This window comes from Oncorhynchus nerka, linkage group LG19, assembly GCF_034236695.1.
Source record: "Oncorhynchus nerka isolate Pitt River linkage group LG19, Oner_Uvic_2.0, whole genome shotgun sequence".
Classification (NCBI taxonomy): domain Eukaryota; kingdom Metazoa; phylum Chordata; class Actinopteri; order Salmoniformes; family Salmonidae; genus Oncorhynchus; species Oncorhynchus nerka.
In genome coordinates this window covers 16,517,468-16,543,499 of record NC_088414.1, presented here as the reverse complement: position 1 = coordinate 16,543,499, position 26,032 = coordinate 16,517,468, and the positions used below count along the sequence as shown (strand labels likewise).

Below are 26,032 nucleotides of genomic sequence, written 5' to 3'. Positions count from 1 at the left end.
AAAATCCAAACATGTTTATTTACAAACACAATATAAAGAATGACCCAGAATGTAGGGTTCATATCACTGTTCAAACTGTAATAATTCCATCCAAGCTCTAATAATTCCATCCTTTCATTTTCGGACTGATTATTCTACCTAGTTATTTTTTACTCTATAAAATTATGATCTTTTGTGATTCTGAGACTCAAACTTGAAATTATTTAATGCTCATACGGATAACTTATTTTGTGCATTGTGTCTTTTTCACGTGATCTCTGTGACTTTGAATTACAAGTCAAACAAACAATCTTCCAAAGACTTTAGGAGTGATCATGGAAGATCATGGGAATTTGGGGCGTTACAAAAATCAAAAGGCATTGCACAGCATGTACAGAAGAATGACCCTATGTTTCCAGTTCAGTAATGTTCCTCCACTCTGTCACAGTTAAACACAACAAATACTAATATAAACAAACATACAGCATTACAAGGCTGAGATCCATGATGCTTTCAAGGTTACAACTTTGTCACATTGCAAAAAGGGAAATGACACGATCCAGTGATAATAATGATAACAAAAATCATATAATTTCAAAAGGGAGCGATATTAGTAATTCCTTTCCATCATCTGTAAAAAAGTGCCTCTGTCGATCAGTTCTCTTTTAAAATCCATTCAAGGTTGATATAAGGTTTCAGGTAGCCTAGCAGTAAGAGAATTGGGCCAGTAACCGAAAGGTTGTTCTGCCCTTGAGCAAGGCAGTTAACCCCCCACAACATTTAAGTCATTTAGCAGACGCTCTTATCCACAGCTCCCTGGGTGCTCTCCGATTCAGAAGGGTTGGGTTAAAAGCGAAAGTCAAGTTTCGGTTGGGCCTTGTGTGCAATTGATGATAAATGTAATATCATTTGAATTAAACTAATCTCTCCCAATGATCTGTGAGCTTTAGCAGAAGCTGATCGTTGTAAACATGTGTTGGTTGCAGGCACACACAAAACAGAGAATATAGTAGAATCATGCACAGCATCACATGAGTATGCAAATAGCATTATATCTTACAGGAATTATATTATATTTAGTCATTAAACAGCAGAAGTGAACCTCATCTTGTCATGGTTATTATGGTGAGTCAGCAGACAGTAAGAACAAGAGTTTGTTTGATACGAACGTCCATTAGATAAGCAATTCAGGGGTGATTGCATATCTGAGAGAGGATTTGTACATTTATATCGTAAGGCAGCATGGTTTTAAGACATGGATGACAGAGAGAAATCAGATTGGTCAACAGTGCCCAGGAACTTGGGCCAGGGTGTTTTTCTGACTATGTGGCCTACTATGGTGGTGGTGATTATAAAATATTAATCATCTCACCTTTGTTCAAAAACAGCAAGCAAATAAAACACAACCATTTCACATCAGAAATATCCAAGGATATCTTCCAGTGTTTGGCTAGTTAGTTGTACAGAAGAAAGTGGACCTATAAAAAGGTCCTCTCAGGTCAGGAGTGTTAACAGTGTTTTATAATAAATATTTACCCATATAAAACAGTTGAATGAAGCTGGACAACTGAAGATTAAACAGTTGGACCTTTGAACATTTATTTTGGATTCCCTCAACGTCAATAGTGTTCAGGGTTTTAACACAGACATAAATAAAAGCTGCCACACCTACAGAGTGTCTGAGAAAGAGAGCATGGGGAACACAGGAAGCGGCAAAGAGATGAGGAGGTGAGGGACACACAGAGTGGCCTTATTTCAGTGTAAATAGTTGTGCATAACGTTAAGTTCAAACCTCTGTACAGCAGTACCACTAAGATTTCACAGAAACGACATCACTAGGAAAGATCACTTCACAATAGAACAAGCAACCTACAGAATCTGAGATTGAAGTTGCTTATTCAGCAAGAGAGTAAGAAACACATCAAGAGAAATTATAGTGTTGGCATAAAAGCAAGCAACCTTCAACACATGGAGCTAGTGTAAAAAGCACAAATATATACGGTGTGAGCTCAAAAGGCCATCTCTGTAAGAAAACACCATTGTATCTAAATTAATATATGCAAATTGATGATAAATTAAGAACCGAGACAAAAACAGGAGTAAATGGTGACTTCCCACGATGCATTACAGTGTGGGCGTGGCTCCGGTGCACGATCATGTGCAAGGTCCTGAGTGTACATTGAGGATACCTCGCGTGTGCATGTGCATGAAGTTAAAGATCTCATGGGGCATGGCGTGGAACCCGGGGCGGGGCTTGACGTTGTCATAGTAATGGTGTGTGATGAAAATGCCCGAGGGGTTCATGGGAAACGCCCAGAAGCCATAGAGGTGGACCTCCTCGCACAGTTCCATGGCGGCAGTGACTAGCATCAGGCCGCTGCTGAGGCGTTTGGCACGGACACCTTGGACAGTCCAGAAGCGCTGGACATTGAGCAGGTACTGGGGGTGGAAGAAGAACACACCCCTCTGGGAGTCAAAGTCGTCCAGCATGTACTTGACCCGGAAGGAGACATCAGTGTTACGCGTGTTGTAGAAGGCGGGTAGGACCACTGACGAGTTCTCGTAGTTCTGAAGAACCTCGTAAAATGGTCGCCGCCACTTCTCTAGCTTCTGGAATCTGGTGTTGGAGGAGAGGAGAGGGATTAGAGTGTGTATAAAGAGGGAGGAGGTGTGTGTGTGTGTGTGTGTGTGTGTGTGTGTGTGTGTGTGTGTGTGTGTGTGTGTGTGTGTGTGTGTGTGTGTGTGTGTGTGTGTGTGTGTGTGTGTGTGTGTGTGTGTGTGTGTGTGTGTGTTTGCAAGGAGCAGACGTGCTGCAGCTCTGTGCCAGAACATTACATTTTACTAAGTGCAATGCACACCCATTGTAACTGCTGCCGTTAATGGATTTCAGGTCTAGATGGTGTGTGTGTGTGTGCGTGCCTGGGCCCAGATGTCAATTCAACGTCTATTCCACATTGGTTCAACGTAATTTCATTGAAATGATGTGGAAACAAAGTTGATTCAACCAGTGTGTGCCCAATGGGAATACACTTTTTTGTTGACATAGCCTTACAGTACCTCTCCGTTATAATACTTGGATTAATCGTCACCAGATCCGTTTTGGCGCCTACATCAGCTGAGTACTTCTCGTTGATGGGTGGTATGTTGCATCTTTGAAAGAAGGATAATTATTTACATTATCCAATGCAGATTCTGAGAAGGTCTGAGCAGAGTGAAAGTAATTAAATAGTGTATCTTGCCATTTGATATCTGCAGTCAAAAATAAATCAGCCAAAGCGTGATGCTTGGGAATATTTGTAGCACTACAGAATAAAGATGATGTGTACCTAAACACGAAATCTGCAGAGTCAATATCCTTCCCACATTTGCTGTTCTTGATGATTCCTCCGTTTCCAACAACTGCACATTTCTTAAACTGAGACTTGGAGTATGGCATGTCCTTTCAATGAAACAGAACCAGTGTCAAACAGAAATATGGGGTACAGTTTATAACAAGAGAAAGTGGAGTTCCATCACCTTAGGGTACGAGGCAGTGCATAGCATAGGTACATAGCATAGGACACATGGATGACAGGTAGTCAAACAGGATGATATACTGTATATTGTTATAATTGGAACACTCACGTCAGGAAACATCTTGAAGACCTCAGTACTGATGGGCAGGATGCCACTGGTGTCCACCTCATACCTCAGCTTGGTGCCTGCTGGAGTGTTCCTCTTGGTTGTGAACAGGAAGGAGGGTGCATTACAACACCGCGACAGAGACATCCTATTGGAGAGAACAATAGAAGGGAGGAGTTACTGTCAGACCCAAAAAACTGTAGTAGAACAAGGGTGTCGCTCCTCTGAACAGGCTCATGCTAATAGACTGGTAGCATTCCAAGTCTTCTGTTTTGCATTCACACTCTGCAGATGATCAGATATCACAATGCCTAAAGAAGTGTTTAAGGTCTTGTGATCCACAATAATATGATATAGCAATCTTTTGAGATGTACAGCGTGACTGCAAGAAAGGTGACCTGAAACGCCATCTCTGTGATGCGTTAAAGTTAAAGGTCAATTAGAAGCTCACTTGAAGTTGTTGGTCTCCACCATGTTTTGCTGCCACTTGCACACCTGCAGGTTCCTCCATCTCTCAAACAGCTCCGACGTCTTCACCCTGGCAGATGGGCAGGGAAACCCCACATAAAACCGAGACAAACAATTTGAGTCAAGTGATCCATGTATGTTTAAGAATAAGCCCTATACCCTATGTTTCTATACTACATATACTGCAGATCAGAGGGGTACTGTCACGTTCTGACCTTTATTTCCTTTGTTTTGTATTTATTTAGTATGGTCAGGGCGTGAGTTGGGTGGGCAGTCTATGTTTGTTTTTCTAGGTTTTGGGTATTTCTATGTTTCGGCCTAGTATGGTTCTCAATCAGAGGCAGGTGTCATTAGTTGTCTCTGATTGAGAATCATACTTAGGTAGCCTGGGTTTCACTGTGTGTTTGTGGGTGATTGTTCCTGTCTCTGTGTTTGCACCAGATAGGACTGTTTAGGTTTTCGCACATTTCTTGTGTTGTTAGTTATTTCATGTCTAGTTCCTTCATTAAAGAACATGAATAACCACCACGCTGCATTTTGGTCCGCTTCTCCTTCACCAAAACCCTTACAGGTACATTTAAAAAAATCCCTGCTGTAGATGGTCTCACGATGAGGGGGTTGAAATATTTTTTAAATATTTAAAAACATGGGGAGGGGGCTGCATGGAGCTACCAAAACCACAGAGATGACACTGCAGCACTCTGCTCTGTAATATGAATATTAAACACGCGCTGAGGTGTAACATGAGAATGGCACTGGAAGCTGTGGCAATGGATTTAGCATTGCGCCCAGACACTCCCTCTGATTGACGCCTTGCACCCGCCGTCTTGAGGAGAAGATGGCGATGGCCAGAAATAGAAGGGCTCTAAATAGCTCCCCTTGAACTGCCATTCCCCCTCGATGATTGGGAAATGTGATTTGCTCGGGGAGGGAAAGCACTACCAGGGCTGGCAGTAGTGTAAGGAGAGTCAGTCACTGCACTGTAACTGCTGGCAGAGCCAAGGAGTTGTTGTCTGTCTGTCGCGCTTGTCTGCTGCCTGACCTGGCACACTGTCCCTCATCAAGCACCTCTTACAGGTGTGATAAATAGCTCAAACATCCTCAAGAACATGTACTGTAAGCCTGTGCCAGAGTCTGTTCTAGTGGTAGCACTGTACATCCCCCTGGCAAAAGAGGTTCAAGGCCTGTCTCGCCTACTTTCTCATCTATCTTTGCCCTTGTCTGTTTCTCCCACTATAGCTTCCTACTGCTGTATTATAAAATCATTATTTAAATGTTTGTTGATAGGACAAGGGATGGGCCTGAATGTTGGAACTGAGTGCACAGACTTAGCTTCCTCCTATATCTAATATTGACATTTCAAAGAGAGAACACAAACCAGCAAGGCACATAGGCCCTTGAGGATCAAAGTTGCCCATCACTGCATTTGTACACTCTTTGAAAAAAGTGTTCCAAAAGGGTTATTCAGCTGTCCCCACAGGAGAACCCTTTGAAGAACCTTTTTGGGTTCCATGTAGAACCCTCTGTGGAAAGGGTTTTACATGGAACCCAAAAGGGTTCTACCCGGAGCCAAAAATTATTTCTTCTAAGGGTTCTCCTGTGGGGACAGCCAAAGAACCCTTTTAGGTTCTAGATAGAACCTTTTTTTCTAAGAGTGTAACACAGGCGATTACACTCACATGGTCAGGACTTTGACATCCATAATCTCCTGCCTGAGCTCTTTGCATGCAGTGGAGTTGTAGTCATAGGATCCATCGTATGAGTCCAGATACCTGGAGGGATAGTCAGAGTCAGCGTCACGCTGCACTGATCTGATCTACATAATAATCAACAATAATAAGGAAGAGGCTGGTACACAAAACACATAGCACAGTGGGGTTGGGGTAAGATGTTATACATTGTGGGACACTTTTAACTTTATTCCAATACAATTGTGGCTTTACTTTAAAATACATTATGAATATTAATCTTTAACGTGAAGACATTGTTATGGAATGAGTGGCAGGTGTGATATCATTCCTATGGATACGGGATCCACAATATGTATCCTGGACACTTTTAAGTCACCAGCTACCATAATGTCTCTGTTTTGTTTTCAGATTTTCTTGCTGCTGATAACATTCATTATGTATTTTGACTTGACATGGGAACTTTGACTTCACATGGGGAACAACAATTAACATGGACATTCAAAAAATTGTGTTTGCAAACAACAAAAATAGCATGAAATACATAGTGAGAAAGGGGAAGGGGGAGGTAGAAATCTTGTTGTAAATTGTGAGAAAACATGACTAAATCCTGATGGCAGGGGCACCTAGACTGCATAACCTTTTATCATGGATAAGGTTTGTCTCTGTTGTATGGCATGTACAGTATGCTGGATAGAGTGAACTGCACAGCTGCACACTATGATGCCAATGGAGAATATGGGGAGTAACTGCGGCTGTCTCACTGCATAAGGCAGACTCAGTATACTTACCCAGGGGACAAAACTGGTATTTTATGTGATTATAGTCTGGTTGGGTAGTAACACTTTACTGTAGGTGTCCTCATGTATGCATTCATAAGCTGTCATAAGTACTTTACAATAGTTATGAGTCACAGCATAAAACCGGTTATACAGTAATGGGTGTTTTACATGAATGTTCATCCTGTTGTCCTATGCTCTAATGTCAAATCAAATCAAATTGTATTAGTCACTTGAGACCTTACAGTGAAATGCTTACTGACGAGCCCCTAACCAACATACAGTTTAAATAAAATTAAAATACGGATAAGAAATAAAAGTAACAAGTAAATTAAAGAGCATGTCAACTGTTAATAACAACTGCTATTATACAGTCTGGGTGACAACTTATGTCATATGCCTGCTACATTAGAGTCGACATACCAGATGTTTTAAAAGGGTGTGATGTAATTTACCAAACTCTGTGTCACATTATTACATTGAATGGAATGATGGGCGTCATAACCATGTCATATGCCCTTATAGAGTGTGCACAGACACATGAATGAATGTGCTTATACCACAGGATGAGTTGAGAGTTTCATAAAAGTTTACAATTTAAATTATCTCCAAGAAACATGGGCAAATGAGAGCACAGATTTACTAAAAAATTACATATTATAATAGCAAAAATGTTGAAATGAAATGGAAGCAAATATAATTTTACAATAAAATCAACATTGCTGTGGAAAAATGGGACAGATGGGGAAAAAAACAAGATGTGCAGGCTACAGTAATAATGACAGCAGCTATATTACAAAAAAAATGGGTAGCTAGCTAGCTAGGAACAGGGTTGGAGAGCCCTGCTCTACACAGTCAAAACAATGTGTATTCATACCCTTAGTGGCACGACATGAGCAAAAGAGGCCTCACTGTGTTGCCCGCCCCCATCAATGCATAGCTAGCTAGAGCTAGAGGTACTAAACGTAGCTAGCTAGTTGGGGAATTCTGAATTATAAATCTTACTTTGCAGCACATCACACAATACATTCTCTTTCACAAATACATTAGTTTAGAGGCAATTACTTTTTAATCTTAAAGAGATTCTCCGGTACTCTTGTATACTTTTTAGCCATTAATGGTCCCCGAAAATTATTACGTACTTATGTGCAGATATGTGCACCACGTCATTTCTCTCTCTCTCGCTCTGCTGTGTATGCATCTTGCTAGTAGTCATTCAAATGGTGAGGGGCTGAAGCTCATTGGCTAGAACTCAAATTGCTACGGGGCTGGAGGAAAATGTAGTGAAAACGGCACAGCACAACTTCCGGAACAACATTTGCTTTCAAACTAGGAATTTTTTGGCTAATAGAGGGGAAGACAAAAATTCTGCTCATAGATTATGGATGTATGAACTACACATTCACACATCTAGCACAAAGCAGGAGGTTTAAAAAATACCTTGTTTTCGCAAAGTTCCGGAGCATGTTTTTAATACATGTTGTTTAACTCAATCTAACTAGCAAACGTTATCCATGTTTTTTGCTATTGGTTTGTGAGATGATGTTCTCGCTTCTGTGTTGTTATGTTGGTAAGTCCCACCCTTCTTCTTCTTCCGATTTCAGCTACATGATTCACTGACACAAGAGACCGCAATAACTTTCCATTGGATCCGCAAACTTGTGTCGGCGAATCATATCGCTGAAATCTGAAGAAGGGTGGGCATTAACATAACCTAACGTAGCAGGCGTAAAAGAAACATAACATGGGAGAAGAGATCTTGGCTCATCATGTGGAAAACTTAGCTAACTAGCTAGCTACAGCTAATAACATAGATAAAAACAACATTAGTTAGCTTGAGTTAAATAACATGTATTAAGATGAAAAGTTTATTCCATTTAAAATGTACAGCGCCTTCAGAAAGTATTCAAACCCCTTGACTTATTCCACATTTTGTTGTTACAGCCTGAATCCAAAATGGATCTCACCCATCTACACACAATACCACACAATGACAAACTTTTTAGAAATGTTTGCAAATGTATTGAAAATAGTATACAGAAATATGTCATTTATAACTATTTAAACCCCTGAGTCAATACTTTGTAGAAACACCTTTGACAGCGATTACAGCTGTGAGTCTTTCTGGGTAAGTCTCTAAGAGATTTCCACTGCTGAATTGTGCAACATTTGTCTATTATTATTTTCAAAATTCGTCAAACTCTGTCAAATTGGTTGTTGATAATTGCTTGACAACCATTTTCAGGTCTTGCCATAGATTTTCAAATGGATTTAACTTCTTGAGTGATGGGGGCAGGATTTTCGTTTTTTGGCTAAAAAACGTACCCATTTGAAACGGCCTATTTCTCAGGCCCAGAAACTAGAATATGCATATAATTGTTAGATTGGGATAGAAAACACTCTAAAGTTTCCAAAACTGTCAAAATATTGTCTGTGAGTATAACAGAACCTATATTGCAGGCGAAAACCTGAGGAAAATCAAACCAGGAAGTGCTGTTTTTTCTGAAAGCTCTCTGTTCCATTGGATGCCTTGCCTCCATTTAAAGGGATATCAACCAGATTCTTTTCCTAAGGCTTCCTCAAGGTGTCAACAGTCTTTAGACATAGTTTCAGGCTTTTATTTTGAAAAATGAGCGAGAAAGTTAACATCGTGTCAGTGGATAGCTGGGTGTTCGCAGAGTTTTGCTTGCGCAACAGAGTGGGGCAGCCATTGTCTCTCCCTCTCCTATTGAAAAAGCGACAGTCCCGGGTTGATATATTATCGATTATGTATTTTAAAAACAACCTGAGGATTGATTATAGAAAACGTTTGACATGTTTCTGTGGACATTACGGATACTATTTGGAATTTTCGTCTGCGATGTCGTGACCGCTCGAGCCTGTGGATTTCTGAACATAACGCGCCAAACAAATGGAGGTATTTTGGATATAAAAATCATCTTTATGGAACAAAAGTAACATTTATTGTGTAACTGGGAGTCTCGTGAGTGTAAACATCCGAAGATCATCAAAGGTAAGCGATTTAATCTATTGCTTTTCTGACTTTCGTGACCAATCTACTTGGCTGCTAGTGTTTGTAATATTTTGTCTACTGAGAGAGATGTTCTTACACAAACGCTTGTTATGCTTTCGCCAAAAAGGTGTATTGAAATCTGACATGCCAGGTGGATTAACAACAAGCTAAGCTGTGTTTTGCTATATTGCACTTGTGATTTCATGAAAATTCAATATTTTTAGTAATTTAATTTGAATTTGGCGCGCTGCAATTCACCTGGTGTTGATGAAAATGATCCCGCTAAAGGGATGGGTGCGTCAAGTTTTAAGTCAAAACTGTAACTCATCCATTAAGGAACATTCACTGTCTTCTTGGTAAGCAAGTCCAGTGTAGATTTGGCCTTGTGTTTTCGGTTATCATTGTCCTGCTGAAAAATGAATTAATCTCCCAGTGTCTTTTGGAAAGCAGACTAGACCAGGTTTTTCTCTAGGATGTTGCCTGTTCGATGTGATAGAATAATACTATATCTATCTGAAACTTTTTCACTGAGGATAACTGATGCTATTTATATGTACAGTACCAGTCAAAAGTTTGGACACACCTACTCATTCCAGGGTTTTTCTTTATTTTTAATATTTTCTACATTGTAGAATAATAGTGAAGACATCGAAACTATGAAATAACACATATGGAATCACGTAGTAACCCACAAATAAAACTTTTTATTTTTTTATTCCTCAAAGTAGCCACCCTTTGCCTTGATGACAGCGTTGATTTCATGTAATTTTGTTCCTCTTGTCCAGACACTGTCCTTGTTTTGTTTCATGTCTGTTTCTTCTCTCCCTGTACTTGCTTCTCATCTCCCAGCGTCTGTCCTCACAAAATGCAGACACCGATATTGGAAGGGAGTTTTTTTGTTTTTTGTTGGGGTTGGTGACATCGGGTCCGGGTGCCCCTGCTGAAGGAACCGAGGGTGCCTCAGCTGGCTCATCGGGCTTTCATGCCTTAGCTGGCTCATCAGGCTCCCATCCCACGTCGTGCCTCAGGCGGCTTGTCAGGCTCCCACGCCTCAGCTGGCTCGTCAGGCTCCCACACGTCATCCGGCTCGTTAGGCTTCCACTCCTCAGCCAGCTCGTTAGGCTTCCACTCCTCAGCCGGCTCGTCAGGCTTCCACGCCTCGGCCGGGCTCGTCCGGCTCCCACGCCTCCCATTACTTGCTTCTCGTCTCCCAAAGTCTGTCCTCACACTGCCATTGTTACCGTAGCCTGCACATCTTACTTTTCTCACAGCTGTCACAAATCCTGTTGTGCCGCAACAACGTTGATTTTGTTGTAAAATTATTTTTGCTTCCATTTCATTTCAATATTTATTTATTTTTGCCAAGTTGTTGGCATTATAATGTGTGCTTTTTGAAATAAAAAAAAACATCTGTGCTCCCATTTGCCCATGTTTCTTGGAGATCCTTTGAATGGTAATGCTTTATGATACTCTCAACTCATCGTGTGGTATAAGCACATTCATGACTGTTTTATAACACCTCAAATTAATGTCACTTTACTTAAGGTGTCTGTGCACACTCTATAAGAACATATGACATGGTTATGAAGCCCATCATTCCATTCAATTTAATAATGTGACACAGAGGTTGGTAAATTATATAGCATCCTGTTATAACATCTGGTATGTAGACTCGAATGTAACATATAACAACATATGACATAAGTTGTCTTGCAGACAGTGTAATATCAGTAGTTATTAAAAGTTGACTAGCGCATATGACCACGGGACAAAAAGTCATTTTTAACACACATTATAACTGGTTTTATAACGTCTCATGCCTTGACTCATAAATATTTAAAACTACTTATGACAGCTTATGACAAATTGTATAATGTGTTATATATCTGTTATAAAGGCTTTATGAATGCATGCATAAGGAAGCCTACAGTAAAGTGTTACCTCATGTTGTATACTGGTTGTATAAGGAAGCTTTAGCAACCATGTAAGCCTCTTTATCTGGATATAATTATAATAATCTGATTATCTGACATCTTTCCCATGACGTCTTGGTCTTGTCACGAAAAATATGTCTTATCCTGTTATAAGACGTATTCTCAAGCAGTTTACAACCAGAATATAACTTCATTTAGACTTCATGTGCCACATTTTGCTTGCTGGTTAGCCTGAGTTCATCAGTCCCTGTCTGGAATAACCATACATGTCTCCCTTATCTGCAGATCTCTTTGCATGTAGAAATTTAACTAAGGAAGATCACATGAAAATATGTTGGTACTACATTTGTATTTATTACCTTATCTGGTTTGACATGCACACACATACATACAGACATACATGCGCAATCATACACATAAGCATAATGTACATACTGTACACAGTCATCACTCTCACTCAGATTCAAACTATTCGATTTTACAGCTCATTGAATGATTCAGATGTAATTTGATCAAATCCGGATTGGACAAATATACAACCTTTTTACATGCTTGCGAGGCTAGGAAATCTTCTTAACAAGAGGTTTCAGACAAGGAAATAAATAAATAAACCAATAAAGAAACATTATACAGGAAAATTATGACATAAAACAAAAACAAAAAATCAACAACAACATTAGATTGATATGGTGGTAGTGATTGTGTAATATTTGAGACAAACACAATGACATCTGAAGGGAAGGAAACTTAAGGAAGGTGAGAACATGGTGAACATTTTAGCATGACAGAAAGGATTTTTGACTAACATTTTGCATCTTCTCCTCCCTTTTGAGAGCATAATCGGCACCAGAATCTAACCCAAATCTTTTCCTCCCTCTCAGGCCAGGCAGAGAGCCACACAGAGGAGTCAAATTTCCCACTAGGTGTATTTAAATAGGCTTGTAATGGATAATGCTATTGATCCATGTACCAGCTTTGGAAAAGCCTGCCCTATCTGGCGCCTGAGCAGGAGGATTCTTGCCTGAGGACCACAGCCAACTGCATAGCCTCAGAGGCACCAGGAAAGAAGGAGAGCTAAAAGCTCCCAATACCTGATACCTATTGAGAAGGTGCTTTCTATTTGGAAAATATTTAAAAGTAGATACCAAATAGGTGATGTTGAGTCCTACTCTCTACTGGATGGATAAAGAGTGGCTGCCCAGTGGGCAAAACTGGTTCCATTGGCTAAACATCTTTTTAGCAACCATAAAATATATATTTAATCTGATTGTAATCTAGCTATACGACAAGATAACAACCCCAAAATGTATTTCCAATCACGTGTTGATGTTGTCTTTATCTGGTTGTAATCTGGTTATATGAAGTCCCCTCTACTATACCAGAAAGCCAGTTTACAACCAAAAAAATGAAGTTATTATGACGTCAGGTGTCAAATTTTGTCTGCTGGGTGAGGTGTTGCTCCGTTGAATCCAAGATGACGGCCTTCACAATGTGCCACGCCAGTGAATGAATTTGTAGGATAAATGCTATCTCAGTGAGATAGGATGAGGTGGAGAATGTTGGTGAAAAGGGGGAATAATGTTCTAAGCATAATTGATGTGGCTGTTAAAGTAAAACGAGGTGAGGTAAAACACAAAAAGACAACATGGACGACATGACAGAAAAATGCATTTGAACGAGATGGTGGGATAAAAATCAAAATGAGTAAGGAACAATGAAACTGGTTGTCTACATCCTCCTGATGATGCGGTGTATTTTGGATTGTCTTGTTATCAAGTAAATACTTAAAAGGTCTAGAGCAGCATGTCTCTTGTCCTTTATCATTGAAAAATTAGCTTCTTAGCTTCTTTTGGTTTACCTCTAATGATGAACCCCTAATAAGCACTGTAGCTTAGATAGAGAAGAAAGAGGATGACTCTGAATGTCGTCTTAGACCGCCCATGCCACACTGGCTTTCTGCTATCCATGAGGGATGGCCTGATGGAAGAGTACCTATTAATAACCAGCGGGTTATCACGCCTACTGACTTTAGGTCCTCAGCCCTCTGAAGCCAAAGACCTACTGGGAAAGGGTCACGGGGTGGCAGGGGGTGGAAGGGATGAGACAACATGCAAGAGCAATCTGCAGTGCAACCACTGAAAATATATGAGAGTTTGATCCTTTCAGACCAATGAAAAAGAAAGAGGCATTCTTGGGTTTCTGTAAAAGTACTTAAAATGCCTTCAGACCGGCCTACCTTTGAGAGCGTTTTTTTCTTCTTCTTAATATCGGCTAGGCAGGGTGTGACTATTACGGAGATCTGTGAATCTGGCTGAAAATTCTGACGGAAACATCTGTCAACATGCAGACAGGAAATAATCCAGGTAGGTCGCAGAGAGATACAATGCAGATGTGAGAAGAGGAGATAGGGGAGCAGAGAGATGTGTCCACTATGTATATGACATACACTCAGAGCTGTGCAGAATGCATGAACACACAGGTTGAGGGTGAAAGGCATTTGAGAAATGGGTGCTGGATGAGACACAGCGGTACAAGGAGAAGCCAGTACATCAAACAGGAGAACCGTGGTCCAACCAGCTTCTCGGGGGGGGGTTAGGGTTCGAGGGTCACGGGGTGGCAGGGGTTTGAAGGGATGAGACAACATGCAAGAGCAATCTGCAGTGCAACCACCACTGAAAATATATGAGAATTTGATCCTTTCGGACCAATGAAAAAGAAAGAGGCATTCTTGGGTTTCTGTAAAAGTACTTAAAATGCCTTCAGACCGGCCTACCTTTGAGAGCGTTTTTTTTTCTTCTTAATATCGGCTAGGCAGGGTGTGACTATTACGGAGATCTGTGAATCTGGCTGAAAATTCTGACGGAAACATCTGTCAACATGCAGACAGGTAAGTTAGAGTTAAACGTCAGTGTGAGTGGGTCCTGTGTCATCATCACCCCTGCAAACATCTCAACTAGGATTCCTCAGAAATGCAAAACAAGCAGAAGCAAAATACTTATGTGTGTGTTGCTGACTTCATCTCTTTACTAGTTAGTTAGTACAGCAGTTTGTTGGTTATACTGGTTATGCATTGCGAGTGGAGGCTTCTAAGGCCCAGGCCACACATGCAGGGGGCTGGGTTATCAGCAAGAAATCACAAGTTTTCTCTCTCTCTATCTCTCTTTCTTTCTCACAGGGGTGTTGTACAGTCAGTCAATCACATTGGAAATGTACCTTTTCTTCCCATTCCTGGCAGGCTTCAGAGATCCATCATCCAAGAAATTTACAGGACCGGTCCAATTTCCTGTCTCGTCTCCTTTGAGTCGGCTAAACAGTTGCGCACTAGTAAGAAAATGAGGCAGTTTATTTGGGATTTATTGTGCTTTAATTACCTGAGAACTAACAGTCAGTCAGTCAGTCAAAACACAACACACACACACACACACACACACACACACACACACACACACACACACACACACACACACACACACACACACACACACACACACACACACACACACACACACACACACACACACACACACACACACACACACACACTTATACACAATGCACAAACACACACAGAGACACACCACAGCATACAGAGGGATCAGCATTTGGCTTTAGTAAACCAAATCAAACCAAGCCAAACATAGTTAGAATGAACCTAGATAATAGCACAATGGTTGATAACAAATCTAGAGTATAAAACGGACAATGAAACTCAGTAATACATTTGTCATAAATAAAACACCCGTCAAAAAAAATCGAAATTAGTTGGGGATAAAAAAAGAAGAGGGGGCAAATAAATAATGGACAAATGTGCCTTGCATGTCAAATATTCAATCTTACCAAAGAATGATGACAGGCTACATTGAGAGAGAGAACAATTAAACAAGCAAAAACAGTAGCTAAAAATCTGAAGGGGACAAATAAATTCAAGCTCAGACACAGCTGAATGACGAAGTGTATATGGGTCTGGCAATCTGGTGTGGTTGGCACAGATACCTCAAATCTGAGAATGGCATGCAAAGCAGACACACACTTCTATCTCTGCCACAGAGCAGTGGGACAGAAAACACTTGGTTTGAAAACAGTGTGTAAATATGCTACGTCTGTTTATGACATGAAATAAAGATGCTTCACTTAATCCATTCATTGTGGTCAAACAGGTCAAATCTCAGTTGTTGTCTCACTAAAACCCCTAATCATTCACCATTTTAGGGGGTTTTGCCCAATATGCAGCACATCTTAGTTCGGTAGATTAGCCTATAGGGTATTATTGCACATTACGCTCATGCACAATCTAAAAAACCACAACACATTCTTTAAATCAGAACCAAATGATTATGGTTAACGGATTACATAGAGAACAGACAAACTGAGAGGATACTTAACGGTTTACAGACAATAGCAGCATATAGGCCACCGTTGAGAGGTGCATAGCACCTGTACCCTCCCAGGCCACGACGCTGTCCCCTACTGGATGGGACAGATCCCATCTCCTCCCTGAGTAACATGAGTGAATTGAACAGGTTTTGTCAAAATTGCATGAAGCAAATCCAAATATCCCAACCAAATATCCAAACCTGTAAGAATTTAAAATGATTTAATTCAAAGATGGATTTTGCATAAAAGGGACATGTTTGATTTCAATCATCATATTTGAACCCTAAAAAAACATATGAATCGAAATAAACCTATTTGAGCATTCCTTTCCATTGTGCAAATAATCCTGTGACTTTGTTCCATTAAATCATTGTGGACAGCAAAGTATATCACTACAGTGTACTGGAAAATAATATTGCACATAAATCCTCTCCATAAGCACATTACATAATGAAACGAACACTACTTTGGGCCTCATGTCAATACTGTGCGCCGATTTGGCTTCTCAGAGAACCACTTAAAAATCTCAATGACACTCTGCCCCTGGCTGTTGCGGTCAGGATGGAGTGTGCTAAAACAGGACATGGATTTAGGCTTCTGGATCTGCTACATGATGCTCCTAAAGAAACCAGTGGGTGCAGCCACCGCACACCTGCACACCATCCAACTATCTAGAGGAGTGCCCTGTCTCAAAAAAGGTGACACTTTCTTTTCCCAACAAAGAAACTGCTGATGTGGTCTCTAAAAATACTGAACCTGACCTATCGGATCCACCATATTATCCAAATTAATATTACTGATGTCACATGGCACAGTGTTGATATGGCTGATGTCACTCTGCAGACTATTTATAGGCATTAAAGAGCTACTGTTCTGTTACTGTTGAGTTGATCAATAAATCAATATTGCTTCCTGTCCATTTTGTTTAGCGTGTATTATCAGCCTGTCAATTTCAATACTATCATGTTATGCGGAAACAAGTCTTTGACCTTCCATTCAATTCTACACCACAATTCCAAACAACATAAATCAGCTAATTAGAAAATGACCCAAATAGATTGAGTTAGCAGCAGTCCATAATGCACTCTTAGGCCTATAGTCTGGAGTAGAAGACAACGTAGCTATTTCTGCAAGGGCAGAGTTATGGTTGTGAGAGTAGAACATGAATAATATCCTAATAGGATGTCCATTACTCACACAGGATAATCATTTGAACTGGTGAAGGTTTTTTAAGTGCTTACTCAACGGAGATTCAACTATCAACGTGCCCAGGTCCATTATCTACGAAGACATTTGTCACAGTCCTCCCGGTATTTTCTCCTCTAAGGGAAGGTCGGCAGGCAATCAACATACTAATAGCTAAGCTTTGTTTTAGAATAATCTGCTACGGAGGCTATGGTTCCAATTATATAATTGAAACAAGAATCTGGAATGCTCAACTAAAGAGTCTTTTTTTAAAGCTCTGGGTGCAGTTTTGGAGTTTTAGTTCAACTAAATAATAACCAAGAGTTCAATCCAAAAATGAAAAATTGTGCCCCCCCCAAAAAAAAACATACCGATGGATCTAGTCAAGCTAGTTGTTATCTCTGAGTGGATTTCTAACATCATCTCCAGGACTGTTTGGTGCCACTTGTAGCCTACCCAGCCTGCTGCGGGTATTTTTAGGCATCGCCCTCTCCGAGTCAAGTGGAGATGAGAGAAGATCATGTGCACTGCTGCAAAGTGGGTCACCGTACTATTTAATAAGCCCTTCTTCCTCTCTACCCTGTGATTTCACAGCTTCGCGATCTCTACCCTGGCATAGAGCTTTAGGGGGTGTTTGCTAATGTCACTGCAGCCAGGCTGTGCTATATGATACACGCTGTGGAAAATTAGAAATGTTTCACGTGCCAGAATGCTAAAAGCACTACACCACTCCAAAGCACATGTGCCTTATGTCTTTTAACAGACATGTGCACTCTCTGAAAAGTGACCCTGAATTATCTTGAAGGTCTAACATAATCTGGACCTTCTTTGGAAAATGGTGACATCATCAGACGACTGTGTACCCAAATCATTGAGGGTAAAACACAGTCTGCAAAATAGAAAATATCAAAATGGCAGTCCACGACCCAATTCTGTCTACAGCTGCAAAAAAATCTAAAACAATCTTGGACTAGTGGAGGACTAAAGTGCATGTTATGCTGGTTATTCTCAGATAGTGCTCTCAACAACTGGCATTATTGCATTGTAGTTTAAGTGTCTTCTGTAGTACAGTCTCTTCCAGACCCACAGAATCTGGTCATTTGCAGAGATAGTTTACTGAGATCCTTTGGGGCATAAGAGAATCTCATGAGATTGAGACCCATGTCCTTAGGCGGTGTTTGACTGGGCTACGTTTTGGTAGCATAGATCGGGAGGGGTTGGACCGTTGGTCCCATTCACAACTTTAGCTTGTTGTCATGGTTTCAGCATGTGGGGGGAAGAGGGGAAGAATATCTCACAGTGACATCATTTTTAAGACACTCACTCTCTCCATCACACTCTCTCTCTCTTTCTCTCACACACACTCTCATTCTCTCGCTCTCTTTCTCCTGAGGTGTGCAGATACTGTGTAGAAAAATGGCTGCCGTTGTTGCACACTGGCTGGCTCAGTAGCTTCGTTGTGACTGTAGCCCGTTCTCCTCTTTCCCAGTCAGAGTGCTAGAAGTGCGGGGCAGGATAGATAGATAGATAGATAGATAGATAGATAGATAGATAGATAGATAGATAGATAGATAGATGTATTGCTGGGGCTGGATTCATGCCATCTCAGCCATAACATATTTGATAGTGGATGCCATGAATCCACAGGATTTCATCAGAGTAGCCCAAGCGGTGGGGGAGACACACATGTGAGGGGCAGTTAGAATACAGCACATATATGTTTGCTGTAAGGCAAAGCTATAATGAACTATTTTATTTGGGGGGGGGGGGGTGTTAAATAGGCCTATCTTAAGATAAAAAAATATATCAGGTTCTCAGTATCTGCTCGTCTCACAATGAAAAACATCCCAGCAGATGATAATGCAGAGGTCAAAGCCTTCCAGTGATTAATAATAGCATGTATCACTATGGGTGCTATTAGCAACAACAGATTGCATGAGGAAAGGTAGAGTCCCTATTAATAGAGATATTACTGTTGCAGAGGTGTTACGAAACATCTTAGGAATGCATTATGCTGAAACAGCAGCATGACCGTGTGGGCATTCAAGCCCACAGTGTATAGTAGCTCAATTACTATCGAATCAGACAATAACCCCTTCGACATTAACATGAAGAATTATCAATATTAAGTGAAAAATACTGAACAATGAACTGCATCAATAGATTTGAGTTGTTTTTAAAACTGTAATATCAGCAGATAGGATATCAGTAGATATCCAAGCCTTATTTATGTAAGATGTATGATCTGTAGATAAGACTGAAACTGATAATCTAATAAACACTTTAAAAAGAAGGAGGTACACTACCATAATCAGCTGGGGTTCTGTATGTAGCATGAATGTGATGCTTCACCTCATGAGAATAGTTTATATATGCCACTGGAAAAATGGAAGACTAATTTGCTATTTTTCAATCTTACCCCCACCCCTCCCCCTCCCATGCAGCAATTACTACAACCACTACTCCCATATTTACACTGAATTACAATGATGACAGTATTATAATACAGTTAGAACAATAACAGAGCCATTCACAACATTTTAAAATGTCAGGCCGTCCCTTACATTTCAACATTATGCTATTGATTATAATTGAGTCTTCAGATGAATGGCAATTTATTTGATTTGGGCCTATGGGCTATTTGTGGAAGATATATACAGTGCCTTCAGAAAGTATTCAGACCCCTTGATTTTTTCAGCATTTTGTTACATTAAATGTAAATGTATTAAATACATTTTTTCCTCAACAATCTGCACACAAATACCCCATAATGACAAAGTGAAAACAGGTTGATTGAATTTTTTTATATATTTTTTATATTTACATAAGTATTCAGACCCTTTGCAATGAGACTCAAAGTTGAGCTAATGTACATCCTGTTTCTATTTATCATCCTTGAGATGTTTCTACAACGTGATTGGAGTCCACCTGTGGTCAATTCAATTGATTGGACATGATTTGGAAAGGCCCACCTGTCTATATAAGGTCCCACTGTTGACAGTGCATGTCAGAGCAAAAAGGAATTGCATGTCAGGTCAAAGGAATTGTCCGTAGAGCTCCGAGACAGGATTGTGTCGAGGCACAGATCTGGGGAAGGGTACCAACACATTTCTGCAGTATTGAAGGTCCCCAAGAACACAGTGGCCTCCATCATTTTTCAAATGGAAGACGTTTAGAACCACCAAGACTCTTCCTAGAGCTGGCCTCCCGGCCAAACTGAGCAATCGGGGGAGAAGGGCCTTGGTCAGGGAGGTGACCCAATGGTCACTCTGACAGAGCTCTAGAGCTCCTCTGTGGAGTTGGGAGAACCTTCCAGAGGGACAACATTCTCTGCAGCACTCCACCAATCAGGCCTTTATGATGAAACCAATATTGAACTATTTGGCCTGAATGGCAAGCGTCACATCTGGAGGAAACCTGGCACATCCGTACGGTGAAGCACGGTGGTGGCAGCATCATGCTGTGGGGATGTTTTTTTAGCAGCAAGGACTGAGAGACTAGTCAGGATTGAGGGAAAGATGAACGGAGCAAAGTACAGAGAGATCCTTGATGAAAACCTGCTCCAGAGCGCTCAGGACCTCAGACTGGGGCGAGGGTTCGCCTTCAAACAGGACAACGACTCTAAGCACACAGCCAATACAATGCAGGAGTGGCTTCAGGACAAGTCTCTGAATGTCCTTGAGTGGCCCAGCCAGAGCCCGGACATGATCGAACATCTTTGGAGAGACCTGAAAATAGCTGTGCAGCATCACTCTCCATCCAACTTGACCAAGCTTGAGAGGATCTGTAGAGAAGAAATGGGAGAAACTCCCCAAATACAGGTGTGCCAAGCTTGTCGTGTCATACCCAAGAAAATGGTACAAAGTACTTAGTAAAGGGTCTGAATACTTATGTAAACTGTGATATTTCAGTGTATTAAATATTTTATTTTTTATAATTTAGTAAAACAGTCTTAAAACCAATGTTTTGCGTTGTCATTATGGTGTATTGTGTGTGGATGTATGAGGGGGGGGACACTATTTAATACATTTTAGAATAAGGCTGTAAGGTAACAAAATGTGGAAAAAGTCAAGGGGTCTGAAGACTTTCCAAAGGCATTGGACTTAACATCGCTTACCTTTTAATGTAGTTTTTTCCATAGAGAATCTGTTGTAAAAGTGTAACCAGTCCAAATGCGCAAATGAATATGAAACAAAGCGACCTATTGCCGAGTAAATCTCTACCCGACGTAGGGTCGGCGTATCCCATTCTCCGGGGCAGCATCCGCTGGTGCCAAAAACCACAGAATTATCCTTCTCTCGCCGCACCATTCAGAATAAATCACACATGTTTACCGTGAAAGCATTCGAGAAGACAATTGTCCAAATGTATTTACGGTATTTTTACAAATCTACTTCGCTGCGGCCACAGCACAAATCTCATTGGTCTTGGTCGAGAAGCATTGCCTCCTTATAAATAGAAAGCATGGAAATAGGCTACAACTCCGGACGGACCGTGATTTGATTATTAATTGTAGAATAAAAATCTTCTACCTTCTGGTATTTTGCAAGGCTGATGATGGTACAGAAAACATTAAATGTTTCTTCAAAAATGCCTGACATCTGTTTGAGATCATGCGTTACTGTCTCGACTGGGTGGTGCGCTCGATCGTAGGGCTCCACAGACAGTGGCAGGCAATGCAGATATTCTAGTCTCATTTAACAGTGTTCCATAAGCCGTCTGGATAGGCTAGCTCATAAAAAGAACATGACTGTCATTCGTAAATAGTCAAACGAATGGTGTAGTCTACGAAATCTCTCTTTTCTCAGGACAAACATAATGGCGTTAATTGTGACGCACAGTTTGGTGATAATAACAGCTTCTTCTTTCTATTATACAGCAGACTGGTCTATAGATGCTGATGCTCTCTCTCTCTCTCTCTCTCTCTATCTGTGCCCCTCTCTTCTCTATCTCTCTCTATATACCGTATATCTTCTATAAATCTCTAGCTTCTCTATCACTCGGATCTTCTCTCTCCCTGTTGGGTTCATCTCTGGTCAGCCAAAACCAAGGGCAATGTGCCTTCTTCTAAGGATAAGATTAGACACCTCCAGACCGGTTTAATTGTCTGCCCACAGTGCCCAGTAAACACCTTTGTCGTATAGTCCAACACATAGGCCTATTTGCCTTACAGTGGGAAAATCTGAAATTTGACAAATAATGAAATTCTAATTTCCATAGGTCTATATTTTATTACACAAACATAAACCATTTCAAAAGCTTATAGAATACCAAATTAAGTGGAGAATATAGCCTCCTTAAATGTCAAAAAAGCATCCTGTAAAAACAGCATCCACGCTCATGATTTTGTTGCTTAGGCTAGAGCATTAAGGTTGTAGGTGTTGTTGTTTGGGGGTCAAATCATTTTCACTCTTCTCAACACTGTGTGTGGGCCCATTTCATACAAATGTCAAACCACAAGGCATAGGCCTACATGTATTTCCTCTTGCCCACTAAGATGTTTAAAATGAATAGGCCTATTCGTAAATATCCATGATGATTATTCTTAGTTAGCTGTTCAGGGACAATTTGGAAGGATAAGTCTACCAGGCTATAGGGAAGGAACAATGATGAAAGACATTGAGCTACTCTGCTTTAATGTTAAAGGCCCATTGCGTCGGTTTTTATCTCAATATCAAATGTATGTTTATTGGTCGGATACACAGTTTAGCAGGTGTTACTGCAGGTGTAGCAAAACGCTTATAGTACTAGTGTCACACCCTGATCTGTTTAATCTGTCTTTGTGATTATCTCCACCCCCCTCCAGGTGTCGCCCATCTTCCCCATTATCCCCTGTGTATTTTTACCTGTAATTCTCTGTTTGTCTGTTGCCAGTTTGTCAAGTCAACCAGAGTTTGTTTCTCAGCTCCTGCTTTTTCCCAGTCTCGCTTTTCGCGCCCTCCTGGTTTTGACTCTTGCCTGTCCTGACTCCGAGCCCGCCTGCCTGACCCTGCTTACCCTGACCCTGAGCCTGCCTGCCATCTGGTACCATTGCCTCACCTCTGGTTACTGAACCCTGCCTGCCTTGACCTGTCCATTGCTTGCCCCTATTGGATTATTAAACTATTGTTTATTCGACGAGGTCTGCATCTGGGTTTTACCTTCATACCTGATAACTAGCTCCTAACAATGCAGTAAGATGTCAGACAAGTACACAAAAAAAACTAGAAAACAAGAAATCAAGAACGGCGGGTCAAATCTAATTAACAACACAAATAGCACTGTAGCAGTAATCAAAATGCAATCTATACTGTACATATGCACACCGGAATAATTTACACAAGATATACTAAGAATGATATGTTTAGATGTAGATATAATACAGTGAGCTATGTCAAGAATCCAGTACATACAGTTGAAGTCGGAAGTTTACCTACACTTTGGTTGGAGTCATTAAAACCACTCCACAAATTTCTTGTTAACAAACTATAGTTTTGGCAAGTCGGTTAGGACATCTACTTTGTGCATGACACAAGTCATTTTTACAACAATTGATACAGATAGATTATTTCACTTATAATTCACAATTGCAGTGGGTCAGAAGTTGACATACACTAAGTTGACTGTGCCTTTAAACAGCTTGGAAAATTCCAGAAAATGATGTCATGGCTTTAGAAGCTTCTGATAGGCTAATTGGTATCATTTGAGTCAATTGCAGGTGTACCTGTGGATGTATTTCAAGACCTACCTTCAAACTCAGTGCCTCTTTGCTTAACATAATTGGAAAATCAAAAGAAATCAGCCAAGACATCAGCAAATAAAATGGTAGACCTCCAAGTCTGGTTCATCCTTGGGAGCAATTTACAAATACCTGAAGGTACCACGTTCATCTGTACAAACAATAGTACGCAAGTATAAACACCATGGGACCACACAGCCCTCATACCGCTCAGGAAGGAGACGTGTTCTTTTTCCTAGAGATGAACATACTTTGGTGCAAAAAGTGCTAATCAATCCAAGAACAACAGCAAAGGACCTTGTGAAGATGCTGGAGGAAACAGGTACAAAGTATCTATATCCACAGTAAAACAAGTCCTATATCGACATAACCTGAAAGGCCGCTCAGCAAGGAAGAAGCCACTGCTCCAAAACCGCCATAAAAAAAGCCAGACTACGGTTTGCAACTGCCCATGGGGACAAAGATCGTACTTTTTGGAGAAATGTCCTCTGGTCTGATGAAACAAAAATAGAACTGTTTGGCCATAATGACCATCGTTATGTTTGGAGGAAAAATGGGGAGGCTTGCAAGCTGAAGAACACCATCCCACCGTGAAGCACGGGGTGGCAGCATCGTGTTGTGGGGGTGCTTTGCTGCAGGAGGGACTGGTGCACTTCACAAAATAGATGGCATCATGAGGTAGAAAAATTATATGGATATATTGAAGCAAAATCTCAATATATCAGTCAGGAAGTTAAAGTTTGGTCGCAAATGGGTCTTCCAAATGGACAATGACCCCAAGCATACTTCCAAAGTTTTTCTAAATGTCTTCAGGACAACAAAATCAAGGTATTGGAGTGGTCATCACAAAGCCCTGACCTCAATCCCATAGGAAATTTGAGGGCAGAACTGAAAAAGCATGTGTGAGTAAGGAGGCCTTACAAACCAGACTCAGTTACACCAGCTCTGTCAGGAGGAATGGGCCAGAATTCACCTAACTTATTGTGGGAAGCTTGTGGTAGTTTGACCCAAATTAAACCATTTAAAGGCAATGCTACCAAATACTAATTGAGTGTATGTAAACTTCTGACCCACTGGGAATGTGATGAAAGAAATAAAAGCTGAAATAAATCATTCTCTCTACTATTATTCTGACATTTCACCTTCTTAAAATAAAGTGGTGATCTTAACTGACCTAAGACATGGAATTTTTACTATGATTAAATGGCAGGAATTGTGAAAAAAACTGAGTTTAAATGTATTTGTAAATGTAAATGTAGTTTAAATGGTGTATGTAAACTAGCGACTTCAACTGTAAATATGTGGTGTGTGTGTATAAACAGTGTCACTGAAATACAATGTACAGTCGTAGAAATATTAGAATGAACTGTTGGTGATACAGTATTTAAATACACAGTGTGAAACGGCCCACTGGGCACACATTGGTTGAATCAACGTTGTTTTCACATCATATCAATGAAGTTGCATTGAACCAATGTGGAAAAGATGTTGAATTGATGTCTGTACCCAGTGGGGGAAGTATCCAGGGGTTCAATCAAATCATTTCTGGGTAACAGTTAAGTAGCTTACTGTAATAGTTTTCCATTAAAAGGTCAAAAACAACAAAAATAGCTTTCTCAAGCAATCATTTTGCTTGGACTGTCTGGGAGTGGTCTGAGTGAGGGACCTAATTGGAGGGGCCTAATGGGAGGTATATGTGACCTGAAAACTAGATGTTATTGGCAGAGAGGTTTGGAACTCTCTGTTATTGGTCTATTAAACTATAACGCCTGGTGATGTCACCAGGCAAAGCAAAAGTCCACCCATGAAATGCCTGCTAATTAGAAGGTCCTGTGTAAATTGAATTTTCAACCAGCAACTATCAGGAAATAACACTGATTTAAAAAATCACACCTTTACAGTGTTTCATTAGCTGTTGTACAATACAAAACAGGAAAACAGAATTTTGACTTCACTGGGCCTTCCAGGATACAAGTTAATTCTGTTTATTCTCTGGGGGACAAAATGTCAAATAGAGGTGCTTATATGTGTCATTTTTCACTGCATGTACAAGTGTGAAATGGAAATGTGTTTTTTGCAAATCCCAACTCCCCCTGAGAGTGGGGTCACAGCCAGGGGTCAGTCATTATTGATGTCAACCCTGGAACAATTAGGCTTAACAATTAGGCCTCATTGCTCAAGGGCACATCAGCAGATTTTACACCAAGATGGCTCGGGGATTCGAACCAGTGACCTTTTTGATTACTGGCCCAACGCTCTTAACCACTAGACTA

General features: G+C 40.6%; 1 protein-coding gene across 5 annotated transcripts; it reads right to left on the bottom strand.

Annotated features, from left to right (window-relative positions):
• LOC115101115 (alpha-2,8-sialyltransferase 8E-like) lies at window positions 1-21,846 on the bottom strand. 5 transcript variants are annotated; one of them, XM_065004759.1, is made up of 10 exons: window positions 21,159-21,846; window positions 15,866-15,976; window positions 14,696-14,803; window positions 14,256-14,351; window positions 5,748-5,840; window positions 4,052-4,138; window positions 3,604-3,748; window positions 3,306-3,418; window positions 3,037-3,129; window positions 1-2,596 (listed from the first exon to the last, which is right to left on the bottom strand). In XM_065004759.1, the coding sequence occupies exons 1-10, from the start codon at window positions 21,302-21,304 to the stop codon at window positions 2,134-2,136; spliced, it is 1,455 nt and encodes a 484-aa protein (XP_064860831.1). In that variant the 5' UTR covers window positions 21,305-21,846; the 3' UTR covers window positions 1-2,133. The 5 variants fall into 5 exon arrangements, with proteins under 5 accessions (XP_064860831.1, XP_064860832.1, XP_029476185.1 ...); XM_065004760.1 differs by lacking the exon at window positions 15,866-15,976 and having other exon boundaries at window positions 21,159-21,840; XM_029620325.2 differs by lacking the exon at window positions 14,256-14,351 and having other exon boundaries at window positions 21,159-21,821.
• Between the last annotated feature and the right edge of the window lie 4,186 nt (window positions 21,847-26,032).